Source organism: Centruroides sculpturatus, unplaced genomic scaffold, assembly GCF_000671375.1.
Source record: "Centruroides sculpturatus isolate CEXI.00-Female unplaced genomic scaffold, Cexi_2.0 scaffold1333, whole genome shotgun sequence".
Classification (NCBI taxonomy): domain Eukaryota; kingdom Metazoa; phylum Arthropoda; class Arachnida; order Scorpiones; family Buthidae; genus Centruroides; species Centruroides sculpturatus.
The window spans coordinates 1-19,510 of NW_019385709.1; the positions used below are offsets into that span (position 1 = coordinate 1).

At 33.4% G+C, this 19,510-nt stretch overlaps 1 protein-coding gene across 2 annotated transcripts; it reads left to right on the forward strand.

The window, feature by feature from the left end:
• The first annotated feature begins 17 nt into the window (after positions 1–17).
• On the forward strand, positions 18–19,490 carry LOC111641397 (alpha-mannosidase 2x-like). 2 transcript variants are annotated; one of them, XM_023387556.1, is made up of 5 exons: positions 18–125; positions 7,884–8,056; positions 10,724–13,289; positions 18,787–18,909; positions 19,375–19,490. In XM_023387556.1, the coding sequence occupies exons 2-5, from the start codon at positions 7,977–7,979 to the stop codon at positions 19,408–19,410; spliced, it is 2,805 nt and encodes a 934-aa protein (XP_023243324.1). In that variant the 5' UTR covers positions 18–125; positions 7,884–7,976; the 3' UTR covers positions 19,411–19,490. The 2 variants fall into 2 exon arrangements, with proteins under 2 accessions (XP_023243324.1, XP_023243323.1); XM_023387555.1 differs by lacking the exons at positions 18,787–18,909; positions 19,375–19,490 and having other exon boundaries at positions 10,724–14,192.
• Positions 19,491–19,510: the final 20 nt, after the last annotated feature.

Genomic DNA, 19,510 nt, shown 5'->3' on the forward strand with positions numbered 1-19,510 from the left:
GTAAATTGCCTATAACGTAGGCAAACATAAATATACTTATAACATTCCTATAAATAGATATCTCGTATGTTAAAATACCCGGTATCTATAAATATACTATAGATACGAGATACACCTACAAATAGGTACTGTATAATATATTAAAACTTTAGTGTGTGTTTGTAGTTGGTCGTGGGTTCGGGCGTTGGCCAGGTGGAGATTTTCGGGTTCTCTTCACGCTCGTAACACCTAAATAGGGGTCAGTTTCTTGTAGAAAGAATTTCACTTTAACTACTGTCTATCCAATGCCTTATACAACATCTCCCCTAATTTCATACTCCTCTCCAATCCCTGCCCAGTTAATATTATTTCATAAATTTAAGTTAATTACATAGACATAGAATAGGCATTAAAATCTTCAGTACCGTCATCTATCTCGGCTTAAACAGTTTAATTTAATAATATAAACTCGCCATGTACTGTACTGTACAGCTTATCTTATCATACGTAACTATTATCATAACATAGAATGATTAATGGGATACTCTCTATTCTTTCACTTCTATAAATTAAAAATTCATTTATTTAAATTTGTTAAAAAGTTTTATCCGAGACGAATTTAAGAGACTTATTATTATTTTTTTTAAAGAGATTAAAACTTTCTTTATTATTAAATAACTAAGATTAATTAATGTTTAAATGTGATTAATCTCTTCCTTCTGACGCAAATAAATCACGGGGTTCGCAAAGATTATCGATAAAATTTAAGCTTCTCACGTGTAAAACTCCAAAATAAATTTCCATTTTTTTCTCATATTAAGGGATTAAATCGTTTATTTTAATTGCGAATTGGGTTCAAAATATGGCCCACCTCTCAAGACTTTTACATTTTTGTACTTGTGGAACGTCGAAACGTCGAGGAATACAAGAAAAGTTGGAGGATTTTCTGAATGTTTGTGTGGGGGGCACGATTTTATTTACCCAATTTAAAGCTTAATAACTCCTTTGTCTTTTGTCGATGATTTCTGAAATTTTGCAGGTAGGCTCATGTATTAGGGGAATTGATACTATGAAATTTTGGTGGTTATAGGTCGAGGGGTGAGAAAATACAGCAAGGGGTCATATGTGGTATCTCGACGGGAGTTGGACTTACAGTTTATTAACGCGTAATTAAATGTTTATTAGTGTTTAAGAGTATTAAATTTCGTGTATACTATACATGTACATAAATACTTACTTGATTTATTTATTTACAAATGTAAGGGGCCCGGGCATCTTAGTTACGCTCCCTGGTTGTTGCCAGAGACCTTATAAATATTTTAAATAGTACTTTTAAGAAACAAAACAACTCATTATTTGTTTATTAATTTATATTTTAAGAATATTCTAAGCGGGGCCTTTCGAAAATCGGAAGAGGCCTCAGTATATTTAAAAAAAAAAACAGCGTAAAAACTGTATTAAATTTTCTAAATAATAAAAGTAAACGGACACAAGAAATGCAATCATTTTCAGCAAATTTTTAAGGCCTTCGTGAATGTCAAGCCTCGAGTATCGGTCAAAAGGACAAGGAAGTCAACCTTTGACCTCTTCCTCCCGGATCCACCAGGGAAATCGACACTAAAGTTAGACGCAGAAGTCTTCGAAATATCTCAAAAAAAAAGTAAACGAATGTATAAAAAGGAAAAAAAAGGTTTAAATTAAGTTTATTTTTTGAATGATTTTACATATTCTTGTAATTTTTTATCTTGCAAAAATTTCGTGTCAGAATCTTTTAACATTGTTTAAGTTTACTTGTTTACATTTTTCGAAAAGTGTCATTTTGGTTTATGTTTAAGAATGTTTTCCTATTCTTTCCCTTATCTACTTTGTCTTCTTTTGAATTTTTTTTCCTTTTTTTTTTCTCCTCTCCCCGAGTTCTTTTGTAAATCCCAAACGAATATTTATTTGTCAAGAAACGTTTTTCATTTATCTCCTAACAAAATCCGACAGATAGAAGGAAGAATCGCTTCAATCTATCGATCGAGAATTCTAAATAAGGAATCCGTGACATCATATCTTAGTTGTTTACCCGAACCTACGTAAACTGTTGCGTCATTTGACGTCTTTCGACTAATTTTTTCCCCTCTTCCTCTTCCTCCCTTTGATATCTTAAAATTAATCAATGCATCTCTTGGATATATCTCGCACATGTTTCGTAGATAACTCTCTCCCCCTTTTTTTCTATTAGTTTGCTTCCGACTATCTTTGTCAACGATGATTTATCATACGTAATAAAATTCCATTCTTCATCTTTGATCGATGGATTTATGTATAAAATAAATTATTTTATTTTTATCTTATTATAATAATATTAAATAAATTATTCTAAAGGCAAAATTACTGGTCAAATGAAAAGGTCAAGTGGTAAAATGATGAATTAGTCCCTTCTTCTTCAATACCTTCTTTCTATTGCTTCGATATTTACAATGTTACTAATTTAATGGAATTTTTAGAATAATAATCGAGTTATTTATACAGTTTTTCTATATTAAACAGATGAGAAATTATCGGCAGGTGTTAGGTAATGCGTTTAACACCTGCAGGTAACTTTTAATGACATAAATTGAACGAATGACATAAACAGTTTGCGGATTCGACACCTGAATTATATAATAGATTTAACTACTTTTATTAAACTACCCCCTTTATATATACTGTATATATTGTTTTTTTCAACATAAATTTTCTCCCCATTGTCTTCCAATACCCCTACCACTCCCGCTTGCCTTTTGAGGCCTCTTGAGTATTTTCAACGGGGTGGAGCGCCCATTTTGGGAATCACTGCACTATGAGATGAGTCCCTTCAGATTTTTTTTCTCTTACTTCCTCTTAAAAAATCATTGTATATGGAAGAGTTATGGATGAAATATCTTGTATAGCATCTTGCGACACAATGGCTTCACCTTTGTTAGATTTATCAGTCTAATTCGTTTATTTACTTGGTTAAAGAAGCAAAAATTGCTATATTTACAAAGCGAGGAAAATGTGTAATACACTGTCACAACAGGAAATAAAATGTCATCATCTGTTGGGTTTAGTAGAAGGGTACAGAGCGTAACCGTTAAGTGGGGAAGCATTATTGCACTTTATTATCGGTTAGTGTCGTAATTCACTAGGTCAAGTGAGCGGAGAAGATTCCTTACTAATTTCACGTCATACTTAAAATGCATTTAAACTTTCTTCTCCCCGTATAACGTTAAATATACGCTGACAGTCGCATGTGTCTAATGTAATTTACTTAATAAATATTTTATGAGTACGAAGTTCCCTTTATGAATATGGAGTTTATCTCTTGCAAATTCTAATGTAACTCTCCGTTTTCATTAAAATTATATATTTGTAATTTGATAGTTAAAAATATGCAGATCCGTGCATCGTCGATAATTTATCCGAAGGGCTATTAATGAAAACAAAGTTCTAATCAAATTTTTTCCATTAAGAATACCCAGAATGGCTTCTTCCGCCAATCGATCACTCAATAAGGTTCAAGGACATAATAGTGACCTACTTTAACGTTTTCTATTGATTTTTTACTTTTATTAAACCAAATATTTTAGCTCCTGACAGCAATAACTTATCAAAAATTTATGCAATATTCGAGCTGATTCGGGGAATTTTCAATATTTATTCGACTGTCAGATCTTTCCTGTGGTACAAATTCGTCTTTAAAATCGAGGCCTTTCTTGGCAGATAAAGCTGGAGGTTTTGCGGGGCCTGGGAAAAAAAAAAGTTATATTAGTGGGGCCCCGAAATATTTGCAAAAAGTCTCAAACACCGAAAAGTTTCCTACACAAAAGTTTCAAGCTACTGGATTTGGCGATAACAATGCCTTTTGCAATGCAAGATCCTAAATTTGGTAATTCAGAGTAACGAAGGATGCGAAGTAATAGTTATGGGTAATATCTGTTCAAGAGTATTGTTTGCTTGGCACTATATAGAAGGACGTTACATCGAGGTTTGAACTGTACATACATCATGAGAGCAATTGAATAAATTTGCATCTATATTGCATCTTGTTATAAGCTTTGATACCGATGGAAGATAGCTTCGAGTCGTTCATTTTGTGATCGAATGGAACGATAATGGATATCTGCTACTGATGAAAACGTCGAAAATTATCGTTTTCTAGTATAAAAAAGTAGAAAATTATGAAAGTTCAGCATGAAAGTAAAGTTCAAATTCATGTCACGAATGCTGTATCAAGTTACAGAATTGATACCGATGAAGAAATCTTTGACATGGTTTATTATGTGATCGGATGGCTCGATATAAATCATACATTTTTTTTACTGATTAAGACGTTGAAAATTATCTTTATACTTTTCCAGCTGTTATATAACAGGGGAAAGTATGAAGAGCGGTCGAAAATTGACCTCCCCCAAAATATTTTTACATATTTGGTCTCCGTTGACCTCGAGACGTTGATGGCTTTTTCTGTTTGTTTGTATGGGGATGCGATTATGTTCATCGAATTTAAAGCTTAATAACTCCTATACCTTTTGTCGAAATTTTCTGAAAATTTGCAGGGCGGTTTGCGTATTAGGGAGAAATGTTTCTAGAAAATTTTAGGAAAATCGGACCATTGATTCGGGAAATATGACCCCACTCCTTTAATCTCCGAACCAGCCTGAAAACAAATAATGCCGGGAAAGTCCAGCAACNAAAAAAATATATTGGAATGACCTAAATTTTCTACATTATATATTCATAAATAAGAAACTTGTTTAAATTATTAATTACATTCAACACCGTACCGTACATAATACAATAAAAACTGTGAAAGACGGAATCGAAAAGGGAGTAAAAGTTTATCGTTTTATGAAGAATATTTCTATGGAGAAATGCCGAAATAGCTTCGACTTTATAGCTTTTGAGTGTCCGTCTTAGTGAGGTTACGCTTCAGATTTTACTGTACTTATTACACTTATGAATTGCTTTCGGACTGATAAATGGATGTATGTAAATTTGAATTTTATTTTAATTCACTCGCAATAATACAAGGAAAGAAAAGGATCTGAAAATGGTTTGAAAATCGATGATGTTAATTGAAACCTATTGAAGGTCAGAAATAGAAATCACCATATTTAGATAATGAATTGTAAAAGTGGAAAGAATTCTTTTAGGGTTTAGTTCATCTAAAGCGTTAAAGAGTTGCATAACTTTCTCGGCAAAAAGTTTAAAAAATTATGTGTGGATCCATCTGTTAAATCTTTTAATCTTATTAATTATAATAAATTGGCAAAATGTTTAATTTTGAAGGTAGACACGAGTTTTTAAAAAAATTGTAAATGCTAATAACGAGTAAAATCATACGACACACGACTCCCCCCCCCTGTCTCCTTACTCAACGACCTTTAACAACCAAATATAATAGCATCAATGTCTCTTATACACTAAATTTCCTGCAAAATTTCAGAAATTTTCGACCAATGGCACAGGAGTTAAGCTTCAAAGTGGGTGAATAAAATCTTGCCCCCCAAACATACAATAACATCTTTACTTATAGGGGGAAACCATTTTTTGCATTTCTTCACGTTCCAAGGTCTCCTGAGTCCAAAAATGTAATAAAAAATTTTTGGGGATTCTTTTCTCAAGTTACTTTCCTGTATTACAAATAAATTTAAGTCTATTGTTTTTCGTTTCGAGTCGGTTTTTCTTCTCTTAGAATTGTGAAAATTAAAAAAAAAAAAAAATTCAATTATAATCAAAATTTACTCCGTCCTATCTATTAGATGCGGGCATTAAATTACTTTTGAATAAAATTAAACAATTTAATTCCAGTTTCACTCAATAAGCGACGTACTCTTAATTTAGAATTCTGAAGAAAATGTAAAATAGCATTTTGTAATTTAATATATTTATGCATTTTACGAATTATTTGTTACAAAACGAGTTTAGAAAATGATAACAATTTCAAAACTTTAAATGAAATTTACTCACTCGTATTTCACTCACTGTAATTATTTATATAAGAGGATGGCATTCCGATTCCGAATAAAATCCTTCTACCGGTATTATGCTACTTGCGTTCTAATAATGGCAATTTAATGAATTAAAGATATCTGATCTTTGCATATGGAAAAAATATATATATAAATTTAATTTTACTTTCCCGAGAAACTATGGCGATCGAGAAAATTGGGGTTTTTCCCCTGTATGTATGGATGTTAGTGTGTGTTGTGTGTGTGGAGGGGGGAGGCGCGATTTTGCTCATCCACTTTAAAGCTTAATAACGCCTCTTCCTTTTGTCGAAAATTTCGAAAATTTGGCAGGAAAGATTGTCCATTAGTAGGCTCAATTCTATTAAATTCTGGTGATACAAGGTCAAGGGGTGGGGAAATACAGGGGGTCACGAATTGGACTTAATGAATGAAGATTTTACTGGTTATTAGCATTTAAAAATGTTTAAAATATAGCTCTTCTCGGCCATTTTATAATGATTAATAATATAAAAAGTCTTAACAGACGGCGCCACACACCATTTTAAACTTTTACCGGAAAAGTCACGCAACTCGCTGCTGGAAATGTTTTAATGTGAAAGTAATTAACGTGATCTGTTATTATTTGTTTTCTGCCAAGGGAGATTCCTCCTGGTAAACTTACAAACGTAAAGAAAATCCGGTAAACTCCACCCGATCAGACGTTTGGGGAGGCGCGAACCCGCGACCACTGTTCAGTGGTGCCATCCACTCGGCCACTGCTGGGATGTGAGCTGTATTTTGAAGTAGATTATTATATAGGATCGGTGATAAAAGTCAGTAAAGTTATTTATTCGCTTTCGAACCGAGGTGCGTCGTGTGATTTCGTGTTGATAAGACGTTTAGAAAGGGGTGAACATCACACACTGACTGAGGCTTCAATCAAAAATATTTTTCACAATTTCCAATACAAGAAACGAAAAAATATATATATGTATATTGAGCTTTTATTTAATTACCAAGGGGGAAAAAAGGAATTAAAAGCACAATTTTATTTATACTTGTTAGTAACCTATTCATTACAAGTAATTATGCCGTTGTAGAAGTTAGTTAATCGAGTAGGTGCTGTAGTAATTACTGTTTAGTTTTTGCTCATTTTTACTGCACGTTATCAGCATAATAACGATTTGCAAAGATTCCTTCGTAGTCGGTTTAATTAAAGTAATTAACGAAATTATTATTTTTGTTATTATCCACAACCCAAAAGAGCTATTTGCAATAATTAATCAGAAATAAATGATTTAAAATCTGATGTTACACGATTACACGTTATTCTTTTTTATTGTTTTATCATTCACACGTAACAATAATTAATAATAAATTGCTAATAAGTCGGCGATGATGACTATTAATAAGTTATCTGTATAAATTAAGTGGGGTCCGTCATAAGATCCATTGCATTTGAGTATAAACCTTAGCAGCTTCCTCTTGAATTTTTAAAATATCCTCTTACTTAAGAGGCAGATCCTTAATTAAATGTAGACGTTTTGATTTCTCTTTTGTACACGACAGCGTACTGTCCCTTGGCACACCCTTTCTTTTTTAACTACGTGTACAGTACAATAGTATATTGTGTTGTTTGGTTTATTTCTGCATGAAAAGTCCTCACGGGAGGACTTTCTATGGGAAACTGGCCACTATTTAGGTGTTGCAAACGTAAAGATAAACTCGGAAAACTCCACGTGGTCAGCGAGGTGCGAACCCACGACCAACTATCACGTTCTTATGTCTATTTTAGTTGCTAATTATTAAGTTATTAATTAAATACGATATAAGAAAAACAATTTAATGTAATTCTTTAAAAATGTTTTAAATGGTTAACTGATTTTTGGGATATCCTAATATTTAATGTGGCATTAATTCTACTTTTGTTTTTCAATTCTGCAGGTGATAGTTCTTCCTCACTCCCATAACGATCCGGGCTGGTTAAGAACCTTCGACAGCTACTACGTCTCTTTAACTACCCATATTTTGAATAATATGGCAGACCAGCTGAACAGACACCACGATATGTCCTTCATTTGGGCAGAAATATCTTTCTTTGCAAAATGGTGGGACAGGTAAGTTTGCTCCACTAGTTAGGCTACATTAATAATTGAAATCAAGACTACGTTACGCAGTCTATCCCGGATATTTGCTTGATGGTTCTTATTATAAATGGTTCCGGACATGCTTCAGGTCCTCGGGATGTGAGCGATTTGATTAGAAGATTTAGAATTAATTGTGTAGATTTATTTTGGATTCCATCGTTATAAATTAATGAAGTAGCGGGTACGTTGCCGGAATAGAGGGCATTCAACGTTACGTTGTCACTGAACTGATATAACGATTAAATTTTCCCCCGTACGCGTAAATTATAAGGGAAAATTTATTCGTTATATCACGATTTGGAGTAAAAATAAACTGAAATTTACCTATTTATCGATGAATATGTTCATTTCTATGTTTAATTTAGTCTAAAAATCTTCGTTAAATACTTTTCAAATATCTCTAAAATTTTAAAACGTAACTCACTTCCCCACCCACCGGTAGCCGAATGGATAAAACAACCGAACAGTGGTGGTTAGTCGTGGGTTCGTGCCGTTTTTCTTCACGTTTGTAACACCTAAATAGGGCCAATTTCCCGTAGAAAGACTTTCTGGGAAGCAATCCCTTGCTGCAACATATAAACAACAACAGCTTCACTTGTTACTATTATTTTAACAACACTTATTACTTTCCTGCAAGTTCGAGGTATTCTCTAGATTTTTTTTAAGGTAGCAAATAAGAATTTCTGCTTAAAAAATGGATCTGGAGTAGTGACACTATCCACAATAAAGAAGTGTACGACCGTACAGTATAATTTTTTATTTCTCGAAGAACATATCTGTGTCGTCCGAATTAAATTTTTATTAAATTAAAAATCAATAAAACATGTTCAAATAATCGATGCTCATGCAAATTTGTAACATTTGAAAACTATTGACTATATCGATCCAAAAACAATCGAATCGATCGATCGATCGATGCTCAAATGAAGAGTTAACTCAAATCTATCGTTAACTGTTTATTGAAGAGTTCATTTTAATTTTTCTTTTAATATATATTCTACATTTTATATGTAATTTGCATATTATATAATAATGTATGTTACGTAATTACGTTTGAAATTTTTATATATTATAGTAATTTGTCAAAGCAACCTTATAATAGGAGACCCATAAGGGTCAAGTGGCCCTGCTGTATTTCTTGTGTATTAAGAAAAAACTTTTTATTTTTTGCCAAATTTCATGATTTAATAAACACTAAGACACAGCGTGGTGCCATCCGTTACGAGATATTATATAAAAAAATAACTTTTATATTATTAATTATTATAAAAAGGCAAAACAAGTCTAGTTTTGAGGGTAGAAAAATGTTTCTAAAAATATTGTAAATGACAATGACGAGTAGAATTTTCATTAAGTCCGATCCACTCGAGATACGTAAATGACCACCCTCCACGACCTTTAACCATCAAAATTTATACGATAAACAGTTAAAGCGAGAGAATGTTTGCAAATCTCCATGCTTTGAGGCTTCCTGTACCCAAAAAAGTCGAAAAAAGGGGAAGAAATTCCGTGTGTTTGTGCGTATCAAAGCCCTGTGTGTGTTTCGTCAATATCTCAGGATGGGGTACGTTTATTTGATACAGTAGCTTGTGTGTAAAGGGCATTGATGCTATTAAATTTTGAAGGTTAAAGGTCGAGGGGATGGGGAAATAAAAAGTGTCGTGTATCATATCTCTTGTAGGGTACAGTTACAGAATTATTTATAAGTTACTGTATAGAGAAAATGAAATGCTTAAAATAGCATTAATTATACAATTTTTATTAAATACAGTGAAGAATTCTGTAATGTACAGTACACTTTTATAGACATGTATTTATAAGTCAGAGGTGGAAAATTATGTAAATTAATGGTTTTATTTCTGTCGAAGGCCCTTATCGAGTTCGGATCCTGTTGCAGCCGCACCAACTGCACAATAGTAGTTACGTCACTGACTGGTTATCTATAATATTATCACTCTCTGAAACAAGCAGATGTTAGAAACTGCTGAATTATCAGCTATTGGATGCCAACGAAGAAAGTTTCAAATATGGAAAGTTCGACTAGTTTAAATTAAAAAGAAATTATGTTTCTTACGATTTTTATAATGGAATGTCCTGTAACGAACCTCGTAGTAACAAACTTTTAGATTTTTCTCGTCCCATTCTCCGTAGGAACCAACGACACATTTATAACGAACTTTTCAGTTTAACGTTCCTTTTCTTTCAGTTCTCGGTAATAGAATCCCTGCAATTTTCACTTCGCTGTAACAATCTCGTTACGACTTTCCCTCCTCTTTGCTATTGTCTTCCAACCGGCGAAGAAAAGGGAGAGATCGGAAGTAACTAACGATTTGCAGGTGTACTAACCTGAACAAGAGCCACGAGTTGCCATAGATACAGGTGTTTATGTCTTCTAATTTTGTCGTATATCTTAATCTTGACTAAGATGGCACCTAGGGACATCCAGAGGAGGGAAACATTGCAGGATCTTTCTAGTCAGTCCCTTCCGAGATAAAAAGATATAAATTATAAAGTGAAGGCTATAATGATAATTTAACTTACAGTTTTAAACGCAATATGCTGTTTTTTTTTAATTTCTTTAATTATATTCTATTAATAATTTTTTTCATGATCATAAATATTTTTCTTTACTTCTAGTTTGAAAGGTCGGCCCGAAGTAATGAAACAAATTAAGGAAATCCTTCACAGAAAGCAATTGGAATTTGGCACTGGAGGTTGGGTCATGACAGACGAAGCATCGGCTCATTATTATTCTATAATTGACCAATTAATCGAAGGTCATCAGTGGTTGAAATTAACACTAAATGTCACTCCATCTAACGGTTGGTCAATAGATCCATTCGGCCATTCTGGAACCATTCCCTATCTTCTAAGAGAATCCGGAATCCGAAATATGGTTATTCAAAGAACTCATTACGCTTGGAAGCAGTATTTGGCAGAAAAGAATCAATTAGAATTTATATGGAAACAGATCTCCGCATCACCTTTGGCCGATCTGAAAAATACTCAAGATATCCTTTGCCATATGGCACCCTTTGATCTTTATAGTATCAAACATACTTGCGGCCCCGATACTAATGTTTGTTTACAATTCGATTTTCGGAAAATCTTAGGAGAATATTCAGAAAGCAGAGCATCCCAAATCAATGAGAAAAATATACAGGAAAGGGCCGAATTGCTCTTAGGACAATATGGCCGAATTGGATCTTTGTTTCCTCATAATGTAGCACTAGTACCTCTGGGTGATGATTTTAGATATAATTACGATACCGAATGGGACCAACAACATATTAACTATCGAAAACTTTTTGATTATATTAATTCTAGAAAGGATTGGTATGCAAAAGTCGATTTCGGCACGTTAAATGATTACTTTGAAGAAATCAGGAAACGATCAAAGAAGTTTTCTAGTCTTTCCGGGGATTTCTTTCCTTACGGAGATATTTATGCTGATGGAAGGCCCTCGTATTGGACTGGTTATTTTACCACCCGACCTTACTGGAAACATCTTTGTCGAGAGCTAGAACATTGGCTACGATCTGCAGAAATACTGTATACCCTCTCCCGCGCTTACGTAAGGCAGAGGGGATATACACATCTCTTGCAAAAATTAGATCAAGACTATAAATATCTAACATTTGGAAGAGATAATTTAGGCCTTTTTCAACATCACGATGCAATTACAGGTACATCCAAAGAAGTAGTTATGGCCGATTATGGAAATCGACTATATCGAAGCTTGCAAGAAGTGTCGGGTGTCATATCACACTCGATGCAGTATCTTCTTTTTAAAAATCTTCAGCAACATTCGTTAAAACGACCACTTACCACAAATCTATACCCAGATTTCGAACGATCATCGTTTGACTCACTACCAAAGAAAATCCCTCTCCATTTTTCCTCTTCTACTGGCAAAAAGTTGATATTATATAATAGTGTAAGCCAAACACGACAAGAGGCCGTACGTGTGGTAGTCAAATCACCGCACATAAAAATATTAGATCCAAATAATAATCCAATTAAAATCCAGATTAATCCAATATGGAATGGCACCGTTGATATATTAAGCAATTTATACGAAGTATGTTTCATTGTGGATCTTCCTCCTCTTTCTCTTAGCACGTATACTATAATTGAATCGAGAGAATCTCAGGACGATTTGTACAGATCTACGGTTTCTGTAATACTCAACGATGCCACCTCCCATCATCTACGTCACTCGGTATTCAAATTTCATAATCCTGTTAACGAAGACATAATCTTGACGTCACCGTTCATTTCTGCAACTTTCTCCAAGCAAACGGGTTTACTTTCTCACCTTAAACTAATAGAGCCACGTATTTATACTAAAGTAATAGCATTTTTTCAAGCTTATCAGTCACGAGAATATAGGAGTGGTGCCTACCTCTTTCAACCGGATCCACAAGATCCCATAAAAAACATAACCGGAAGATTTCCTATAATAAGAGTGGTTCGTGGCCATTTGGTATCCGAAGTGACGGCAATTTACTCAGGATATCTTTCTTTAACAGGAAGAGTCTATCACACAAAAGGAGCCCTCGGAATGGGCGTAGAATTAGAAGCCACTTACGATCTCTCGCAGCAATCGATTACCGAAATAGAAATGATACTGAAGCTTCAAACTAACATTGAAACAGAGCATTCGTTTTACACCGATGGAAATGGTTACCAAATGCTGAAGAGAATTTATAACTTCGAAATACCGCTAGAAGGAAATTATTATCCCGTAACTTCGGCAGTTTATATAGAAGATTCCAATATGAGATTTAACGTGCTCGTATCTCATGCACACGGTGTGACCCTCCCCGAAAATGGCGTCCTCGAAATTATGCTCGACAGAAGAATGAGATACGACGATAGTCGAGGGCTGGGCGAAGGTGTTATGGATAACAAGAAAACCAACGAAAAATTCTGGATGATTTTAGAATCTAGGGGTGATATAATCTCATCGGATGACGTCCCAAATTTATCGTGGCTCTCTCACACGCTCTCTAATACATTAATGTATCCCGCTGTTTTATTGGTTTCCGATGATTCCAATTCGAATATTCGAAATAGTTTAGTATTCTTAGAGCATCCATTCACCAGCGATATGCATCTTCTTAACTTCCGAACTCTTCCCGTTAGCCATAACTTTTCTATACCCTCTAATAACAGTTTGCTTATTTTACACAGGAAAGCGGTCACCTGTTACATCGATAATCCCACAGCGAAACCACTAGAGAAAAATGGCGGTATTGTAAGCTCTTTTAAGGAAATTCAAATATATTCTATACGTAAGACCTCCCTGACCGGCACGCAAGACGTTGAAACCAATCAGAAAATAGAAAGCATCTCTTTAGAGCCCATGGATATAGTGTCTTTTAAAGTTACTCTATAATTAAAACTGGACCGAAACGTATTTAACAATTGAAATCAAACGAATTTTCACCGCAAGGCACTAAAAAAATAAGGGGTTCCGCTTGTAGACCCTGTAGCGATTGGTGCTAAATTGGAAAAAATCGGGTATTTTTGCCGTCCTGTTTCTCACTTCGGTGAGGATATTTACTTAGATTGATTTTTTCTTCTGTGAAGAACTTTTTGATCTGGAAAAGTTGGCCCCTTAGATATATTTTAAAGAATTTCTTTATTTATGTACAATTAAACAAGGGCTTAGTCACGCTCTTGATTTCAAAAAAGGAGTATTTTCTCAAACTATCAAAGCCCTTTGAGAAGAAAATAAAATGAAGCCCATCACTCGAATTCACGGAGGGGAGGAGTATTTAAGTCTAGTCTATGTATTATCTTCGAATTTTTGGATGACAAAGTATATTATTATGATCGACTTTTTTCTTTTTTTTTTGTTTAATCTTTGCTCGTACAAAACATTTTAAAAAAGGAAATTGAACTGTTTAAAGGATGTTTATCATTTCTAACATTAAAACAGATGCTTTCTTTGACGAATTAACGAACATACACGTTATTTTATAGGTGTACATTTTAATATATTTAAACAATGCATCGATGTCGGAATGTGTGATAAACTGTTAGAGAATTGTAGTGTTCCAGGACTATAACTCAAGTGAAACTTCTAGTCGTTAAGAGGTACAACTTAAATCTGTCTGAAGATTCATTTGTTTTTACATTCATACGCATTTAAAAAGCTTCCTTCATTACTTAAAAATACAACCTTATTTGAAAATAGGATTAAAATTCCTTTACTCATTACAATGGGCGTCCACAGAAAATTTTCCAGGATGGCTTGGAGAAAAATAATTACATCAATAAATTTTCACTTGTTGTTTATAGAATGTAGGATTGAATCAGTACAGACAGACAGACAGACAGGCAAAGCATCTCTACGGCCAAGGGATATTTCTCAATCACCTTTTTTGTCCCCATCTGTGGATGCCCAGGTTCATCGCTCCTAGTCAACTTTCATTATTATCAAATTATTAATGGTCTCTTTTTAAAATAATTATTTAAGCTGTAGGAAACGAAACTTTTAAATGAATAATTACATAAATGGACAGCATTCCTCACTTATTCAGTATTCTACCTCAAAAATTGATTGGCACTTTTATATTTTCTGCTTTTTCTTCAATTTTTATTAAGCATGAAATCTTAATCAATATATTACTTAAATCGTTTAATTTATTAATAATTCTACATATATGTATGTAAATACTAAAAGTGTAATATACCGGAAGACATTTTTCAGACAGTAAATTAAAAGTACAGTTTGACTCCCACCCTATAACACTGTTGTTAATTCCGTTTTATATGAATTCCATGTTGTACGAATCACTTAGATTTTACAAATACGTGTGCCTGGCTGCGAACGGCTCAAGTATTTGTAAAATCTAAGTGACTCGTACAATATGGAATTCATATAAAACGGAATTATCAACAGTGTTATAGGGGGGAGTCAACTCGTATTCAGCTTCTTCACGCGAATTTTATTTTTAGTCGTGGCATTTTGATAATAATTAGAATCCACTAAAATCATACGTTCTTACTGTTGATTGGTTGGAAGTCGAAAAATAAATACTAATAACTCAGATTAAATTAGATTATTTAAAATGTCCCAGCAAGTATGGAACCCCTCTTTTTATGTAACGTAAAGCCCGTTTCACACGACACTCGAAAGTACAGGATCTGTGGAAAACAGGATATAGGAATTTCTATAACAGCACGTGAACCTAATACTAAAACAAGAGAGTACATCTGTACTCGTACCCGCCATTGGCTATCGTTTCTCGCTTCCAGCCAATGAACGAAAAGAACGAACATCATTTTAAAAGTGCCCTAACTTTACAGAATGCCACAACCAAAAAAACATGTGACCACCTATTTTTCAAAAGTATGACGTTGCCTTACGTCATATCATATACCTGTACATATATATAGAATTATTAGTGATTTAAATAATATATATATATATATATGTAGATATATTAGAATTATAAATGGCTCTGCGTGTGTATATACATATATAGAACCATTAAAAAGTTGAATGTTATTAATACGAAAAACTAATATATAAACACATAATTACGACAGTAAGAAAATTGTTCGAATTCTTCTGAGGTTAATTATACAGATCTTAAATATTCTTATATATATATATATACACTGTATAATAAATAAGTTGTACCTGTAAAATACTGTGTCATATAAGACACAAGGCAAGCAATATAGTAGTATATTTGAATTAGTGAAACATTATTTGTTGTGATAGTGCATGCATGGTGATTATATTCATAGTTATTTATAGTAGAATAATTGGTAAATTACAAGTACGTAGCGAGTAATATTAGTATATTTAAAGAGACATTTCCATGTTCTTTTTTTAATTTCCATTATGGATAATTATTTATAATAATATTTATCTTATAATATATATATATATATATCGTTGATATGCAGAAATGTGCACATTGCTGTTCATTTGTTATCAGTAAAAAGGGAGAGAAAAAAAAAAGAAATAAAATTCTTGTTTTATATGCGTTTTGTGTGTTATTTTTTATGATTAGAAAATAAAATTTAAAAAAAACAATAGTAATCTTTTGTAAGTTATTAATTATGTAAATTACTGGCGAATTTTAATTTATTTATTAAGGATAATTTAATGATTTTATTATTTAAATTAAGGTAGTAAAGATATCTGTGTGGCTGGAGGATCCGGGTTCGAGTGCGGGTCAGAAATGTTCGATCCAGAAGCCTCACCATCTGCATGCCCGTTGGCTTGGCTGGTGGTTCTGTTTGTTTGTAAGCGAAAACGCGACAGGAGTGGAGGAGGACCCTCCACNAAAGAATTATCGACGAAAAAGGATAATGCCGAAGTTTTCGAACGTAACAATCGGTCCAAAACGCGTGTTAAAGTCGACGAACGACTGACGCCGACGGTGAGTAAAACGTGTTTAACATATATATAAATCGTTTAGATTTAATATATTTATTTATCCGTACGGGTTATTGTTATCGCGTTGGTATTTCGCGCGTAGAATTTTATAGTAAAGTTAGTAGTAGTCGTCGTCGTTATTATAGTATAAGTTAAGTTAGTGTATATCACGCGACGATCCAGTCCGGTAGGGGCGTCACGTGACAACTCTCGGCACCAAACAGCCAAGGCGTGGGGAGCGAGACTAGTCGCAACAGGAAGTGTCGCCATGACAGTATACGTATCTGAAATTTAACCTTTATTTCATGTATAAAAAAATGTATACGTTATCGTACCTCTGTCACTGTCGTCATAAGTACTGGACAGTCGATCATTGCTTTCGACATACTTAGAAAAAGTGGACTAGTACCTTAAAAAAATCAAAATTCAAATGTAAACAACATAACACGTGCATTCGATACTGTAAAACACGTGTTCTACTGAGAGATCAACTTGTTTCTTCTTGGAAACAACTACAGCTTTTCTCTCCGATGGACACGGCGGTGTTTTCGGGGCATTTTATTCGTAAACGTCGTTGATTAGACTGTCTTTTTGCTTATAATTTGTGTTCATTTTTAAATATTTTTGGGCGTTTTCGTTAAGGGTAAGAAAATGTAATCAAAAAATGTATAGTTAAGCCTGTATATACATTATTAATACGGGAGGCCTCGGGATTCCCTAGAACCCTAAACCAGGAATAAAAGAGGTCGATGAAAATTATATACAATTAATTATGGAAATGTATAGAAATGTTAAACCATGTGTTAGGATAGAATAGATTTAAAGCGTTACAAAAATAGGGGATTTGGGTGGTTTTGGAATTTATCAAGGTTAAGCCCATAATATTAGGTGAATTATTGTAGTTTTCAGTGAGAAAGGAGCTATAATATATGTTATTCACAATTTATATTGTGTTTATTAAAGAGGGGGATTAAAAGTCAATTTCAAATGTAGGCTGTTAGAGGAAAAAGTGGACATTTCAACTATTTAGACAACATATTCAACATATTTACAGACACATAATAACAGAGGTAATTAGAGGATGATGAGTCGTAGGATGGCGAGAGTTCGGACAGTACTGTTAGATATTGATAGTGATTAGTGATGGCATTGAGTCTAAAAGAAAGACATGATAGTGATGTTTTAAACCTATATAAAAAAAGGACAGTAGGCTATTAATTAATAAATCATTCATATTCTACTTTTGATAGTGCAAAATATTATATAAATTACCAAAATACATAGAGCCAATGTGTGTCATAAGAAATTAATTTCTCCTGTCAAATACAGAACTATTTTATCCCAAATACTATTTCTCACTATACTGAAATTGTATATAACACTTTATGTAGTGTTAGAGTTAATAAATTATTTTAAAAAATAGTGTGTTTTTATCTGGATTAAATTTCTATGGCTATTTAGATGTATCGGAGGATAAGCTATGGTTTTGCTAATTGTCATACATATGTAATAAAACAAAACAGTAAAATGCCATTACCTATTTAATAAACAGACATATTATACACAGAACATTATGTACAAAACTTTCATTCACAATATATAGCATTAACAGTTATAGACAGATCTCTATTTAAAACCTGGATAAATTAAATCGAAAATATAATTGTGGAGGTGCCATGCAAAAGCAAACAAGTCCACTCTAAACAATTGTTGCAAAAACGCAAAACAAAACTGTTGTTGAATTTATTTTACACCTCACACCAGTAAAACTTTATTATTTATTTATTTTTTTTTTTCATTTTGTATCTAACATTAATATTTGAAGGCAGTTTTTGATAGGAATATAGTTAGTATTTAATTATATAACATTAAAATATGGACATGTTTCTTTTTGCTTGGACAGAGTGGATGTGTCTTCTTTTGCCTGGCCACTATATTCTTTTTCACTTTGTTATACTGGCTACTACTTTGACTTAAAACCATGGCATTTGACAAAATAGGAATGAACAATAAATGTCTCCTCCCAAACAATCGCACAGGTTCTCATTATTTTCTTCGTTTTCCGTGTCATTTGCTTCAAGCTTGGTTCCGTTTCGTAACACTTGTTTATACCACGAAAAACTTTCATCATATAAAAGTGATTCAATGTCTTTTTTTTTTCTTGGTCAGCTGACAGAGAGTGCCCTACAAGTAGTTAGTTGCTCGACTGGCTCCTCAAATCTCGTCCTAAAGGAGCACTGTATTTTTGTATTTTCTTCTTTGCCCGTACTCCAATAGTTTTAGGTTTCTTTCGGAGGAAGAGCGTCGCGACGATGAAAAAAAGAAAGAATTATCGACGAAAAAGGATAATGCCGAAGTTTTCGAACGTAACAATCGGTCCAAAACGCGTGTTAAAGTCGACGAACGACTGACGCCGACGGTGAGTAAAACGTGTTNTTTGCCCGTACTCCAATAGTTTTAGGTTTCTTTCTAGATCCAACATTGCCGCCTTCTACACTTATCAAACCGTTTTTATCCATTTTCACTCAATTATAACACTGAAATGCACTGTATAATAAAATGTGTACTAGTAAACAACATTTTAACATCAAAATATCTCTGTTCCAACAGAACAACAAAATGACATAATAAAAACAAAACCACCCCCTTACATTCTGGAAGTCGCGTTACTCAATCGTAGCTCTTCATTGGCTGAGACAGACTGCAATGGATATGTTTTGTTCTGTTTGGAACACGTGTAAACAGATGTTCTTTTTTGCACAAAACGTCGATTTTAAAAGCTCAAAAAGTGTTGTATCCATATATTTTCGAATGAAACCGACTATAACAGTAGATAGGAATAAGGCCGAAGAAAAAAAATATCAATTATAAACTCTTCTTATAGATAAACCAACTTCTTCTCGCCGCAGTGCGACTCTAACGCCAGCTATCGGCAACTTGACGCATTAACTCTACTTGAGGCCATTACCATCTTTCCGTGCTCAAGTGTTGCCAGATAAAAAATATTTACCAATTTAGAA